General features: G+C 50.9%; 1 protein-coding gene across 3 annotated transcripts; it reads right to left on the reverse strand.

The window, feature by feature from the left end:
* Window positions 1–2943: 2943 nt before the first annotated feature.
* PPP1R3B (protein phosphatase 1 regulatory subunit 3B) lies at window positions 2944–7562 on the reverse strand. Of its 3 annotated transcripts, none has more exons than XM_041395834.1 (2): window positions 7528–7562; window positions 2944–4778 (listed from the first exon to the last, which is right to left on the reverse strand). In XM_041395834.1, exons 1-2 carry the CDS (start codon window positions 7539–7541, stop codon window positions 3887–3889), a joined length of 906 nt encoding a protein of 301 aa, XP_041251768.1. In that variant the 5' UTR covers window positions 7542–7562; the 3' UTR covers window positions 2944–3886. The 3 variants fall into 3 exon arrangements, with proteins under 3 accessions (XP_041251768.1, XP_041251769.1, XP_041251767.1); XM_041395835.1 differs by having other exon boundaries at window positions 7053–7558; XM_041395833.1 differs by lacking the exon at window positions 7528–7562 and adding an exon at window positions 5611–6037.
* Between the last annotated feature and the right edge of the window lie 6090 nt (window positions 7563–13652).

Raw genomic sequence — 13652 nt, forward strand, 5'->3', positions numbered from 1 at the left:
CTGAGACTGCATAGCAGCACCAGAGCGGAGGAGAGATCCGTGGCTAATACACGGGCTGGAAGGGCTTGCCCAAATCCCATTCCAGGAGCCAAAGTACTTAAACTGGTGACTGGCCTGACTCATCTGTGCCAAAGGAACAGGCCAGCTGCAGTTATTTTTCCACAAAGACACCCTTTTTCTTTCTCTAAGCCTTGTGTAAATGTCAATAACCAGTCTTTAAAGACAGCTAACTGTTTGGCAGGGTACCCCTCCAAGGGGGAGGATAAAGACAGGCTAGGCAGCTTCTCTGGCTGCAGAGCAGCAGAACCTTGCTGGGCCAGAGCATCTGGTTTGAAGCTTAGTTCCATCAAAAAAACCCCAAGGACATAAATATGGTTTATTGCAATAGTTTAGAGCCAGCTGAACTGCCCAGTAGGAACAAGTCTGTGGAAACACCAGGGGAGTTTGGGAGCATCACAACCCAGCCCCATGCTGCTGGCTTTTTGGCAAAACTCTGTGCTGTTTCCAGGGGTACAGGGTGCTCTTGGCTCTGCTGAGAGCTGTGTCCTCAGCACAGCCTCCTCCCACCACACACAAGTGCCCTTCCTGCCCCCTGTGACCACACACTTGTGGAAGACATTGTGAAATCAAGCTGATGCTTCAGTCTGGTGATGGTTACACTGGAAACAGCATCATGGTGTGTAACAGAGAAAAGGGCAGTGCCCGAGCAAGGGAGACACTACAAAGAAGCAAGGAACTCCATGGGACATGCTGAAACATGCTGATCCCGTTTATCCCTTGCCTCGTGGTCAAGAGACCTTCCCCCAAAGACCCAGTCTCTTAGAGAGGCTCATTTGCTGCTGCTTTGTAGAGAAAGCTGAAGAACAGCTGACTGCTGCTGGGAAATGACATGTTCTGGTTTCCTCCCCTCTTACGCTGCCCTCCGGTTGCAAGGCAGACACGTCTTCCACAGGTCACTCTCCACTGCAAGTGCCCCTAAGAGCTACATTTAAACCAAGGAAAAGTTTGGTCCAGCAGCAAAGTACTACCTGGACACATTTACACTCCCATGATTTGGAAGAGAGGTCCCTCTGCATATGATCTCATTCAGGGCAGTTTTCCTCAGAGCATCCCCACATGGGTCCCCCTGGCAAACATCTGAAGCAAGAATGTGGGGTGATCAAAAATTGACATCTACACAACATTTGGGAGTCTGCTCTGCCAGAATGCAGGTACAGGGAGCCTGCATCCTGCCTTTGTCACTGTACCCAGGACCTGCGATCCAGCGTGCTCCAGAGGCTGCTGTGACAGCAGTGGTTCAGCAGAGCTGCTGTGGGACAGCATCCCCAGGTCAGTGGGAGGTGGGTGTGGAGCAGGGGAATATTTGCTCTCCTCTCCTTAACCAAACTGTCCCTGGAACACAAACTTTGGAAACCTGAACCTCCAAACACATCCAAGATCAACAAGATACTGCAGCTCAGTTATCTCTACACAGAGGTGGCATTAAAATCCCTAAGGATACAGAGAGATGTGGTTGGGGGTGGGGGGGTGCAATGGCATGAGCATTCTAACAAATCTTTGTATATTAACCAGCAAGTACACAACCACACCTGCCACCAAGGGCTTTATAAATGCAGCAATTGCAATGTCTGTATCATCTAGCATATAACACCTGGGAATTAGAGAGAAACCCCAGAGCTGAGCTCTCTTGGTCCTTCTAATGTTGCACCATTTCCTCAGCTACCCTAGATGGCTTGGACTTCCCTCATGTCCTGAAGAGAAACTGTCCTCAGATGAGGTTTTCAGCCACAAAGCTGTTACTGGAAACGTCCAGCTGCAGTTTTCTCATTCATGAGCTTGGGCCAGCATTCAGATGTGAAAACAACCCTGGCCAAGCCACCCCAAGCACCTGAGGCAGGGACACAAATACCTTTTAATTTTGGTTTGTTTTTTTTTTCTTTTTATGCAGCCAGAAAAACAATCCAATTACCTTTTAAAGAGAGCCCTGCGTTGTATGTTTGATTAAAAGAACCGCAGGGGTTAAAAAAGTAATCTTATAGAAAGAGCCACTGTCAGAAGGTGCTCAGTTTTATCCCTGTATAGAGCAAAGGCCAAGCTCACTCTCTGCAAGGCTCTGCAGTAAGGTGGGAAGCACTGCCTAGAGCTGCTCAAACCAACACACACCAAGACAAACACATCTCCCTCCCCTTCCCCCAGAGCTTTCCATCCTGCCTTATCTGTAGGCAGCAAATCCCACCCAGCTCAGTAGCTGATTGAAATACAACACCTTCAGAGCATCACCGAGGCTCACTCTTTGTGGTGAAAGCCAGGTCAAATGCCAAAACTGGCTCTGGCTGCCATTTACACCAGCTGTTCCCTTTCTGCAAAGGGGCATGTTTCCTCCTAGTGCTTCTTATTGTAGTGATAACAGGGACAATGACTTGGCCATAAGGAAGGGTCTAACTTTCACTTGATCCTGGTATTAGGAAAGAACCTGCCCACACCCCCTTCTACAACACCTCTCCCAGCATCCATCACAGCCCAGTACACAGACAGAATAAAGCACTGATCCCAGGGCAAGCCGAGGTGGGGGAAGGGGAGAAGAGAGAGAACGGAGCTTGACTCAAAACAAAAGCAGAGAAACCCGAAAAGGCTGTTCCTGGCACTGCAAGCAGGGGAAGAGTGAAGAGCACTTCGGGAACACAGTGATTAGTGGGGAACCCTAGGAGCAGAGAAAAGGGTCGGGGCTCCTCCCATCCCAGGGCTGCAGCAGAGGCAATGGAAGCATTTGTGTTGGCAGGAAGGCAGCAGGAATAGGCAGCTCTTTCCTGTTTCGGGCAGCAGAATTCGGGGTGGATGTGTGCTCCTCCCTCCCAGTGGCCACTTGCAGGAAGCTGGACCCGTGTCCAAATTGCCTCCCCAGCCCCATGGGTGCTTAAATAAGATACACAGCCAACATTTTGTTCCACCTTTATTTTAACAATCAGATAAAAACAGCCATATTTTTAAAAGAGTCATTACATGGCAATTATAAAGTGCATTTTCCACTTGAATGTTGTGTACAAAAATATCTTTTAAAAACAAACATGCAAAACATCCTACAAGGCACTTCCAGGCATAGAGCAAGGAGAGCAACCCCCTCACTTCTATGTTCACATTGGCAATGGAAAAAGGGAAAAGGGGAAAGGCCACAAGTAGTATTTTTAAACTGCTATTGATCAAATAGTCAGTTCCCAACCTAGCTTTTACTTATGGCACTGCTATTCTAGCTTATCTTCCACGTTCCTCCCTAAGCACACCCAAGGCACAGCCTGAAAACAAGCCCATAAGGAGACACCACCGTCCACAGCACCCCAGACCTACATGCCTTGCATTTTCACTTCCAAAACCTGCTTTCTGCCTCCAGTAGGAAGGGCCTCACTACAAGGATATGTGCAAAGAGAGGACTCCATTCCCAACCACACTATTTCCTGACAGGCACAGGCTGGCTTTGCAAGGAGAACCCTGCAGCTGTAGTAGAGCCCACTAACAATGTAATACTAGGAAATATTTTGAAAGAGTCTTTTAATACTAGGCAGGCAATACAAACAGCCACCACTACACGGCTTGACAGGCAATATAAGCACTGTAGTGTTTCCCTGGACACTGGCATCTTTAGTGAAGAGGAAGAAGTGCTGAAAAGATACGAGCGGTCCTTGGTCCTCTGATCATCCGGAGAGCCAGATTTGCTTCTCTGACTATAAGCCCCCTGCCAGCAGAGCAGTGCACATCTGGTTTTGCTGGGAGGCTTATGCTAAGCTACACAGAGCCATACTTCTTCCACCTATTCATACACCTGTGCTCAGACCAGCCCCAAGGCCTGCAGACACAGCAGCAACAGTTAGTCAGCCTGGCCTTTATCCTTGGGTCAATAGTAGGGCCCGAGCTTCTCGTAGCCTGAATAACTGGGCCACTCAGGAAAGAGGCCATAGGAGCACCGAGGGCTCCCAAACTGGTCGAATGCACTGCCAAAGTCAGGAGCCTGTGGGGGACGGGCAGCTTCCTGGGCAGACTTCAGTTCTGACCGTATGATCCTGTAATTTGTGCCCCTGTTGTTGTCCCAGTACACCTTCCCATTGCACTCAAAGGAAATGGCAAACTCAACTCTTTCGTGTGATTTAATCCCCTCGGGCAAGCTGATGTCAAAGGAAAACGTGTCCTGATCCGACCCTCCGTACGTATCCTTGACATACTGGCACGGGTGATCCACAAAGTTTTTCCACGTGTCAAACGTCATCCGGATCTTCACCGTCTTTTCAAAAGCGAGGTTCTTCACCTTCACTGTTCCCACAATAGATTTCTCCTTTAGCATACAGTTTTCCAGGCAGACACAGTCCGTCTGGAGGCGGTTCCTGAAGTCCAGATAGTCTACGGAGGGCTGAACAAAATCCAGGACAAAGCTGTCCTTCTCCACTGTTGTCAGACCCACGATGTTGTCTATCAGCTCTGTGATGTTGAAAGGAATATCTAGGGGATCTTCAAACTCTGAGAACACCTTCACCATAGTCAGGGCGAAGCCTCTGCTATCTGCAAACGACACCCTCTTCTTTGCCTTGCTGTGTGGGAAGGAGTTTGCTGCCTCTTCTGCACCACCCAGCACAGCCTTGCTGCTCAGCTGGATGCAGGGCCGCAGCGGCTTGCTTGGCTTCGGAGCAATTTTGCAGGCACACTTCTCTCTTGGCAAGGGCGAGGAGCACAGGTACAGCTGCATTGCCACGTCCACAGCCATTGCTTGCTTGTGAGGGAAATAGTCTAATACTCTGGAAGACGAGAAGAAGGGTCAGTTGATGCCAGAAAAGCACTTTAATACAAATTTTGTCAGGCAGTTGATATAACACTTCCCCCCAGCCATCCCAAATAAGCTTGCTTCTTAATTAAAGGCAGGCACCTGCATGGTGTGATTTACAGACACTGTGAGAAACACACTACAGAAGTGGCAGGACCAGAGCCTCTTGTGCCCTTGAACAGCTCTTCCAACTGCTGCAGGGACAGAGTCGCCCTTTGAAGGTGCACACACAGGCACTGTCCTACTAGGCTAGCATTAGCAGGCTCCAGAGCATTTGCAACCCAAAGCAAAGCCCGTGGCTCAGTCCTGCCAATGCTCACAAAACCCCCAGATTATCAAATTTCAGTGCTATGTAAAGCAGTGTTCCTGCTGTGCTTTCCTCCCTCCAGAAGAGATTCTTCCCAGGGCTTCACAAGCTTTTGTAGGAGTAGGAACTCAGTTTGCCACAAGCTGCCACACATAACTGACTTCACCTCTCATAAAACCCCAGATGTCAGCCAAAAAGCACTCGTTCAGTTGAGGTACACACTTTGCTCATCACTGTCCCCAGAACTGCTCCATCCAAAGCACCTCCAAGCAGTATTGCAAAGATGGCAACAGTCTGACAGAGCATCAGGGCACAGGCTTAGCCAACACTGCTCTGGAGCTTTATTCCCTCTGCTCCATTTTAAAATCAGCTCAGAAGGCACATCAGCCAGTTGTACATCCAGCATGGAGTCTGCACCTCAAGTCTCCACAGGGTTTGTGCTAAGCCCCTGGAAGACATCCATACAGCCACAGGGCTCTGCCAAACACAACCCACCTACCGAGGTTCACTGAGGCTTTGGAAGCAAGTCCTTCTCCCAAAGACACAGGCCACGTGCCCCTCCACTACAGCCTCCCCTCCAGCACCCAGCCACTTCCTCCAGGGATGCAGCACCATCTCTCTGAAGGGCACTTTGCCAGATGTACCCAGGAGATGCCTCTGCAGCCTAGCAGCTCCCAGAACTCTGCACCCATCGCTCCTGCCCTTACGCTGACGTTCCAATGGATGCTTTTGGCAGACTCTCTTTGGCCTGGCTCTGGCTATACTGCTGGCTGGATTTATCACACATATCCCCCTTAAGTCAACTGTATTGTAGCCGACTTTAAACACAGAGTATTCCCCTAATAAAAATCCTGCTTGGCAGCAGGCCAGGCTCGAAAGCTGCTCCCACCACACAGAGAAGAACGAGGCAGCAACAGCAGCAGTGACCACTGGCCTTGTGATGCAGCAGAGTTTGGCTGCCAAAGCCATGCACAGCCAGCTCTAGTACTTGATTGCTGCTCCTGTGCCAAGAAAAAGCAAGAGCCACACTCTCCAGCTCAGTGCTTTAACTCCCCACCCTGCAACACCAACACAGCAGCTATGAGCAGGCTTTCACAGCATCCACTCAGCAAGGGTATCTGTTTATTCAGAGCACATGCGCTAAGGCTCGCATCCCAACACACCCACCAGCCAACTCCTTCTGCAGTGCCTCCAATCAGCTGCACAAAACTCAGATCCACCTGTCTGCTAACACTACTCTGCTCATCTCTACCTGGTTTGGCCAAGTTTTTGTTAGTACGCACTTTATATAGGTCATTTCCTCCTTTAAATTAATGCAGCTTCCAGTGCTTCTTCTCTTACTTGGGCCAGTTTCATCTGCATTGCATATTTTCCCAGGGAAATTTATTCAGCTGAATGAATTCCTGTAACTTCTGAGAAGCCAGGTTTCTTAGGAAGCCTTGGTTATTCACTTTTAGAATGAAGAGGCATAAAATGCCCAGCTGCATAAATTGGGAGTTTTTTTCCAAGCTAAAAACTATAGCAAGAGTTTTTTATAACCAACTATGAGCATGAGTCCTGTGCTTTTATGAACTGCCAGTTCATTTGATATCCCAGACAACTTTTTCTGCATTGGAGAGTCTGCTGATGCCCAGCTCCCAGCCAGAGGCAGGTTTCCACTTTGGGGCTGAGGAAGGCTGTCTTAAGCTCCAGATCCTTTGGAGGTGAGAGCAGGAATATAGTTTTGAGAGCTTATTCAGGAAATAAAGCTCCAGGAAGCAAAAAGTGCAAGGCAGGGATCCCTGTGCAGGTAGAGAGGCCAATTCCTTTCCGTCCCCCTCAGAAGTGAAGCAAACTTGACTCTGCCCCCGGACTTCTCCTGTAGCTTTACCAGAGAAGGATGTCTGTCGCCACTCCCTTCTCTACGACGGAGAATTAAGCCAGAGCCAAGGAACTACTTACACCTCCCTTATCGAGCCCTTCGGCTGCCCCGGCTCTGCCTCCCACGCTGCCTGCGGACAGTGCCCCCGGCCCCGGGCTGGGCGTGCAGCCCTTGCCGAGCCCAGGTTCGCGGCCGCGCCCCCTCCTCCTCCCCGACCCAGGGCGGGCACAGCCGCTCCCCACAGGCGTCTGCCCGGCGGGCTCGCTCGCTACAGCCCGCCCCCTCCGCTACAGCAGCCAAGCCGCGCCGCCCAGACCCGGCAGAGGCGGCAGCAGAGCCCCGCCGAGGGGCAGCCCCGGGGCTACCGCTGCCGGCTCAGCCGGGGGCTGCAGGAGCCAAGCCGCAGGATCCCGTTTTCCCGCAGGAACGGCACCGCTGCGGCGGGGAGCGCCAGAGCCGCTCCCGCACACACGAGGAGGCTGCGAAGCCGAGCAGGCGGGGAAGGAAGAGAGCGGCGTCAACGCCGGGGGTCGCGGCGGGGCGGCGCGCCCGTACCTGGTGCAGTGCATGGGGCCGGTCCGGCAGCACCGCCTCACACCGCGCGGGCCCCGCGCCGGCCTCTTAAGGGCGCCCGGCCCCGCCCCACTGGGCGGCAGCCAATCAGCGCGCTCGGAGCGCGGGCGCCCGGCACGCGAGGGGCGGGGCCGCGGCGGTCCTGAGGGGCCGCGCAGGGGCGGAGCCCGCCCGTCGGGGGAGTGCCCTGGGCGGCGCGGGGGCTGCCGTGTGAGGGGAGCTCGCCGAGCAGCCCCGGCACTCCCCCACGGCAGGGCAAGCTCGTTGTGGTAAAGTGACAAGCACTGTGTCCGGCGTCGGCTGCCCCCAGGCCCTCACTGTCCGTCGGTTCCTGCGCCAGGTTGCTGTCCCTGCGTGTCCGGAATCACGGAATCAATTTGGCTGGAAAAAACCTCTGAGATGACTGAGTCCAACCTATGACCGAACACCACAATGTCAACTAAACCATAGCACTAAATGCCAGGTCCAGTGTTTCCTTTAAACACCTCGGGGAGGGTGACTCCACCAAGTCCCTGGGCAGCCCATTCCAATGTCTAACCACTCCTTTTCTGTGAAGAAATTCCTTCTAATGTCCAACCTAAACCTCTCCTGCTGCAGCTTAAGACGATGTGCTCTTGTCCTGTCACGGGTTACCTGGGAGAAGAGGCTCCTTTCAGGTACCTGTGGACAGTGACTAAGATCTCCCCTGAGCCTTCTTTTCTCCGGACTAAACACCCTCAGCTCCCTCAGCTGCTCCTCGAAGAACTTATGTTCCAGACCCATCACCTTGCCCTTCTCTGGACCCGCTCCAGCACCTCAGTGTCCTTCCTGAACTGAGGGACCAAAACTGAGAAGAGCAGAGCAGGCTTTCCAGGTGCCACAGGTAAGCAGCTATACCCATGGGAATGTGCTCTTGAGACAGGAAAGCCTTTTTGGGGCACCAGTCCTCCTGCCTGAGCTGGCCCAGGGTGTTTGGAGGAGGGTGGCTGTCACACTCCTATCTTGTGGCCACAGCGCCAGAACTGTGCTGGCCCTGGGTAGAAACCTCCAGAGGATACTCAAAAATCTGCTTTCCAGACAAAATTTATGATGTGCAGTGGGGGAAAAAAACCCCTCTTTTTTTGTAGAGGTGGCTTCCGTCCCTGAGGAAAAAACAGCAACAGGGCCTGGCTGGCAAAGAGATTGGCTCCATGGGAATCCCTATCCAGGGATATGTGCAGGGCTGGAAAGGTGTTTCCAACATCCTGAAAACATCTGCCAGGTGAGTTGATGCTCTGCCGTAGACTGGTTTGCAGGGCCAGCTGGGCCAAGGGGTCTTCTCAAGTGTCCCCCTGCCTCCACTTCCCATTGCTGCTCCTTTGGGCTGCTCCCAAGTCCATGTCAGCACAGAACCCAGTGTCCTCAATAGTTTGGAAAGTGTGCATGGAGCTGGCCTCCCTGTCAGGGGAGTGGCTCTGTGGACAAATGCCACCCCCATGGGAAAGCAGCAGAGGCTGTAAAGCCTGCTGGAAGGTAGGGGTGGTGCATTTGCCTTCTCCCCATGGTAGCAGTGAGGATACTTTTTGTGCCACATCTGGCCTCTAACTGCACAGCTGCAACAATGCTCTCTCTCACCTTCCTTACAAAGCAGAAAGCAGGACTGAAATGTCAACATTTGTTTTCCATTAACTTGTGGAAACACAGACAGCTATTGTTAAAGCTGGAGACTTCCTGCTGTAAGCTGCCATTTAAAAAACTTATTACTCTGCAAGGCAAAAGGGTTTTGTTGGGGGAAAAAAACATGGTTTTTGTTCATAAATTCTTTTTTGATAAAACCAATGGTAGCATTTAAAGCTGGGGAGAGAGAGCTGAAAGATGTACCCATTGCAGGAGTTTTGCAGATTTACAGTAATATTTCATGTGCTGAGGGTATGCTGGGATTTTAGCATGTGTTGCTGAATGACAGGGTTTACAGCAGGGATGAAGGGACCCATGTTCAGATTTCCCCAGGAGACAGACATGGGATAAAGTGGATGTGGCCCATGGACCCCCTCCAGTGCTGCCTCTCCTTCTCCAGGCAGAGCCACTGGCTCACCCTGGCTCAGCGTCACTGGTGCAGAGAGGTTTGAGTGGAAGTGCTGCACTTAATGGGATGAGCCCCAAAACTGGTGGAAGCCCTGACCTGACTCACACTTGTCACTCTGGCCCACCACAAGTTTCTCCGGCACGTTGCTGGCAGCTGTGCACCGTGGAGGTGCCGAGGGAGATGCTGGCTCCCCTCTGGGCTGTGCGGGCTTTGCCCAGCCAGCCCGCAGTGCCAGGCACGGCATGCACATGAGGTGCTCGGGCTGCATTTCTGCCCCTGTTTGCCGTGAGCGGGGCAGGGTGTTGCACAACTGTGGCTTGTGTTTGCCCCTGAAGCAAAGGTAGGTGGATGTCTGGGCAGGGCATTGTGGCAGACTGTGGACACAGGTTCTTATCTCTGGGAAGCCAAGATAGTGGCTATATTTAGCTCAGTGTTACGGCCTTGGGCAGTGATCTTTGCGATTTCCCCACAGCTTTCCCCACACCCCTCCTGCTTTGCAGAGGGGTGAGATGAGCTTGTTCCCTGGCATGAGAAATAGGCTGCACGTTGCTTCTCTTTAGGGCAGTGTTGTAAGAACTAGTCCCAACAGACAGCTCTGGAAGGAGGGTCCCACTCTCCCATCACATCTCCCTTGGCTTTTCTTCCTCATTCAATGGGTATCTACCCCAGCACATCCTGGTACAGGACATGATGGCTCCTGCATCTCTTGGATGCAGCCCTGCTGCTTTGCTACCTGAGGGGAGGCTGAGCTTCTTCAACCCTTCCTTCCCTTTCCATGCTCCCTTAAGAGCTGCTCTACCAGCAGGCTTGAATAGGTCCTCAAGGACCCTTCCTGGTCCTGCCACATCCTCAGTGCCCTGCTGGAGACATGAGTGGATGGAGCATCTTCTCCTCCATCTGCAGACTGCAGCAACAGCTCAACTTCCCAGCAGCCAACCAGTGGGCAGCCCCAGCAGGAAAGGGGAGAGGGGCCAAGAGTGTTGTGCAATGTGTCCACACCACATGAGGCTGCAGGGCCAAGGCTCAAGGGCAAGGGCTGTAAATCAGTGGAGTGGTTGATGTAACAGGGAGCTGTGCAGGGGCTACTGCCATGGGGCACCCCTTCCCATATCTCATGCCATCTCCCAAATCAGCAGTCCCTTCCCACCCCTTTTAGGTTTCATGAGACTCAACAGCTGATGGGGAGAGATGCAGTGAGCACCCTTGCTGACCAAAAGCAGAGCAGGGCTTGGCTGCAGTGGCCACTGATCAATAGCTGCACTTGCTGGCCAGCCAGCACCAACAGCCCCTTGGCCAGCTACGGCTAATGTGACAGAAAGCTGAAGGAAACATGGATTCCCTTGTCATCAACGTGGTAACTACAGTCAGCTTGGTAACTCTCAGCATCATCTCTAAGTGTGTGCTGAAGCCTGATGTGTTGTTTGGGAGCTCCTTGTACTCCCAGGCCCCAGTCTGGCTTCTCTAGTGTCATAGAAAATAAAACTTCCTCAAAGGACAGACTTGAGAAGTCCTGTTGGGTGATGGGTGATCCTTTTTTTTTTTTTTCCATAGGTCTCAAACTCCTGTGTCTGTCCCAGGCAATTAAGCAAAAAGCATTCAATGTGCCCCAGAATCAAAGGAAGTCCCAGTCTTGGCTAAGGCTCTTGACTGTGCTTTGGGGGGCTGTGCTCCAGGGCAGCGGTCCCACTGCTCCTGTCCAGAAATGAGGAGTTGCTACAATATACTGGCTGCAGGCCTGAGGTGGGCTATTTATCTTGGCACAGCTCCCTTTGGATCTCGTGTGCACCAGGGCAGAGGCCCCACTGCTTCTCCTGTCCAGAAATGAGGAGTTGCTTCAGTATTCTGGCTGCAGGCCTGAGGTGGGGTATTTATCTTGGCATGGCTCCCTTTGGATCTCATGTGCACCCATGGTCAAACACTCTGAGGAATGTGTACTCTGCCCACTGAAGACCATGGCACCTGCCCTTCCAGGCCAACATGCACAGCAAAGATGGTTTGGGGCCAGATACAGGCCTGGCCTGGTACCAGTGTGTGCGGTAGAGAAAGACTGGGTGTTACAAAACTGTGGTTCTTAATATCAAAAATGCCCAACAAGAGAGACGTTTAAAATAGTTGCAAAGAAAGGGAAATTATGAGGGAATAAATGAAGGCGAATTAGCCACAACAAATGCTGCTACTTAGAGAGGAAAAGGGGAATGGGCTTTCAGCAAAGGAAGAGCTCAAAGGACAGCTCAAGGAGACAGATGACAGTACAGAAACCAAATGACAGGCAGACAGGAACAACAAAGGGAGGAGTCCTTGGCCTGACATACACTGTACGTGTTAAAAATGTTGTATCAGTGCTAAGGTGAGGATGGGTACCAAGTTAAAGAAATCTTTTCTCCAGAGACTGGGACCCAAGAGGGGGTGAGTCCCTGCAGGAAGAGAAAGATACCCCCAGCTTTTTCAACATATATAATGCTCTTTTCAGAAAGCTGCTCAAGGACCTTGCCTTCCTGCAGTCTATAGAATTCATTCTCATCAGCAAGGTTCTGGAAAAATCATAGCAATAGAAAGAAGGTTGGTTGTCTGTCCAAAGATTGCATAAAGCGGTGCAACAACATCCTTACTTTTTTTTTTTTTTTTTTTTTTTTTTTTTTTTTTTTTTTTTTTTTTTTTTTTTTTGAGCAGAGCCTCCCTTCCTCTAGTGAGCATGCACTGTGGAAATGTCTGGTTTGACCTCAAGAAACTTTTCTTTGTTATACTTCAGCTGTTGCAGAGAAACATGGTGGTTTTCCATCCCTTCTGGTGTTTGTTTGAACCCAGGAGTACCTGGTTTTGCAGATACTATGTGTAAAAAAAAAAAAAAAAAAGCTGTAAGAAGGAAGAAAGGAGCACAAAGACACAGCCTGGACTGAAACCTCAAATCCTCCAAATTCCCCATGTTCTCCTGCAGGAGAGAGACAGCAAGGGCTGCACTGGAGTGGCAAGAGTATGAAAAGGAATTTGGGCTGTTTCAGTGGATACACTGATGTGATTGCAAATCCAGAGGGATGCTCAGCTCTTCTCAGGCAGGCTGAATCAGCCCAGCTGCCTTGACAGCTTGCCTTTTTTATACCATACAGGTATAAAACTGGTATAAACTTGAACTGGCTGAACTTGAACCTGCCCTGGATGCATAACTTATAGTGAAGCAATATATATTTTAACTTTGGTGCCCTACAAATATTGCAAACCTTATTTGGTGGAGCAGTTGTCTTGGGAACTTGTATGTATCCAAACTTGGGGACTCAGAGGGCTTATCTTTGTGCAAGAGGCTGAGCTTTGCCTGAAAGCCACTTGTATGCTGATGAAGGCTGGAGACAAAAAGCCAGACTGACAAGTGCATGTAGTTCTTGCTGATAAATATGATCCTAAGCTCCTTTACAGGGGTTCATACCCTTCAGCTGAGCCTCTCTGGGTATCCAGGCTCTCTGCTGGTCCATCCCTCCATGAAGCATTTTGTCTCATCTGAAGATTAGTGTCAGTGAAAGATGGGATCTGTTGCTTTCTGGACCTGCCCGTCTTTGTGCATTCACTATAGAGAGAATCTGAAAATCAGCAGGAACAAGATGCCTGACTTTAAAACAGTATCCTCAGCAAGTGCCAAATGCAATGTCTGTGATAAAGGCAAAAGCTTACAGTACTGGGGAAGTTCAGCTGAACTACTTCAGTCATCAGCCTTTGCATTTCTTGAAAATGTTTTTCAAGTGTAACCTGGCCTTTTTATTTGGAAGTTTTAATTTAATTCCCTGTGGGCTAGAGTTATTCAAAGATTTTTACCCAATTAACCAGAATCTTGAAGTTTTCTTCTTGCAGAAACTAACTGCTAGCAAAAATTACCCCTCTCTGGGGAGCATGTACTTCTGAAGTTGCACAATAAATGCAAGTGGGTCACTTGAGATCCCTGTTTGGAGCATACAAATGCCTCCAATGTCTGCAGGTACCTTGGCATTGCCTCGTCTCCTGAGAACTTAGGATCCTGCAGAGACAGCTCTCTCCCTGCCTGATCTTACAAGATCCAGCCAATCTCATCTCCACCTCA

This window comes from Onychostruthus taczanowskii, unplaced genomic scaffold (assembly GCF_017590055.1).
Source record: "Onychostruthus taczanowskii isolate IOZ18803 unplaced genomic scaffold, ASM1759005v1 scaffold12, whole genome shotgun sequence".
Taxonomy (NCBI): domain Eukaryota; kingdom Metazoa; phylum Chordata; class Aves; order Passeriformes; family Passeridae; genus Onychostruthus; species Onychostruthus taczanowskii.

Bases quoted from the DNA above. Each gene is read 5' to 3' on its own strand.
- PPP1R3B (XM_041395833.1), bottom strand. From the start codon at position 5,726: ATGGTGCTGCATCCCTGGAGGAAGTGGCTGGGTGCTGGAGGGGAGGCT. The intron at 4,779-5,610 runs GTAGGTGGGTTG...CTCGTCTTCCAG, and splicing joins CAAAGCCTCAGTGAACCTCG to AGTATTAGACTATTTCCCTC.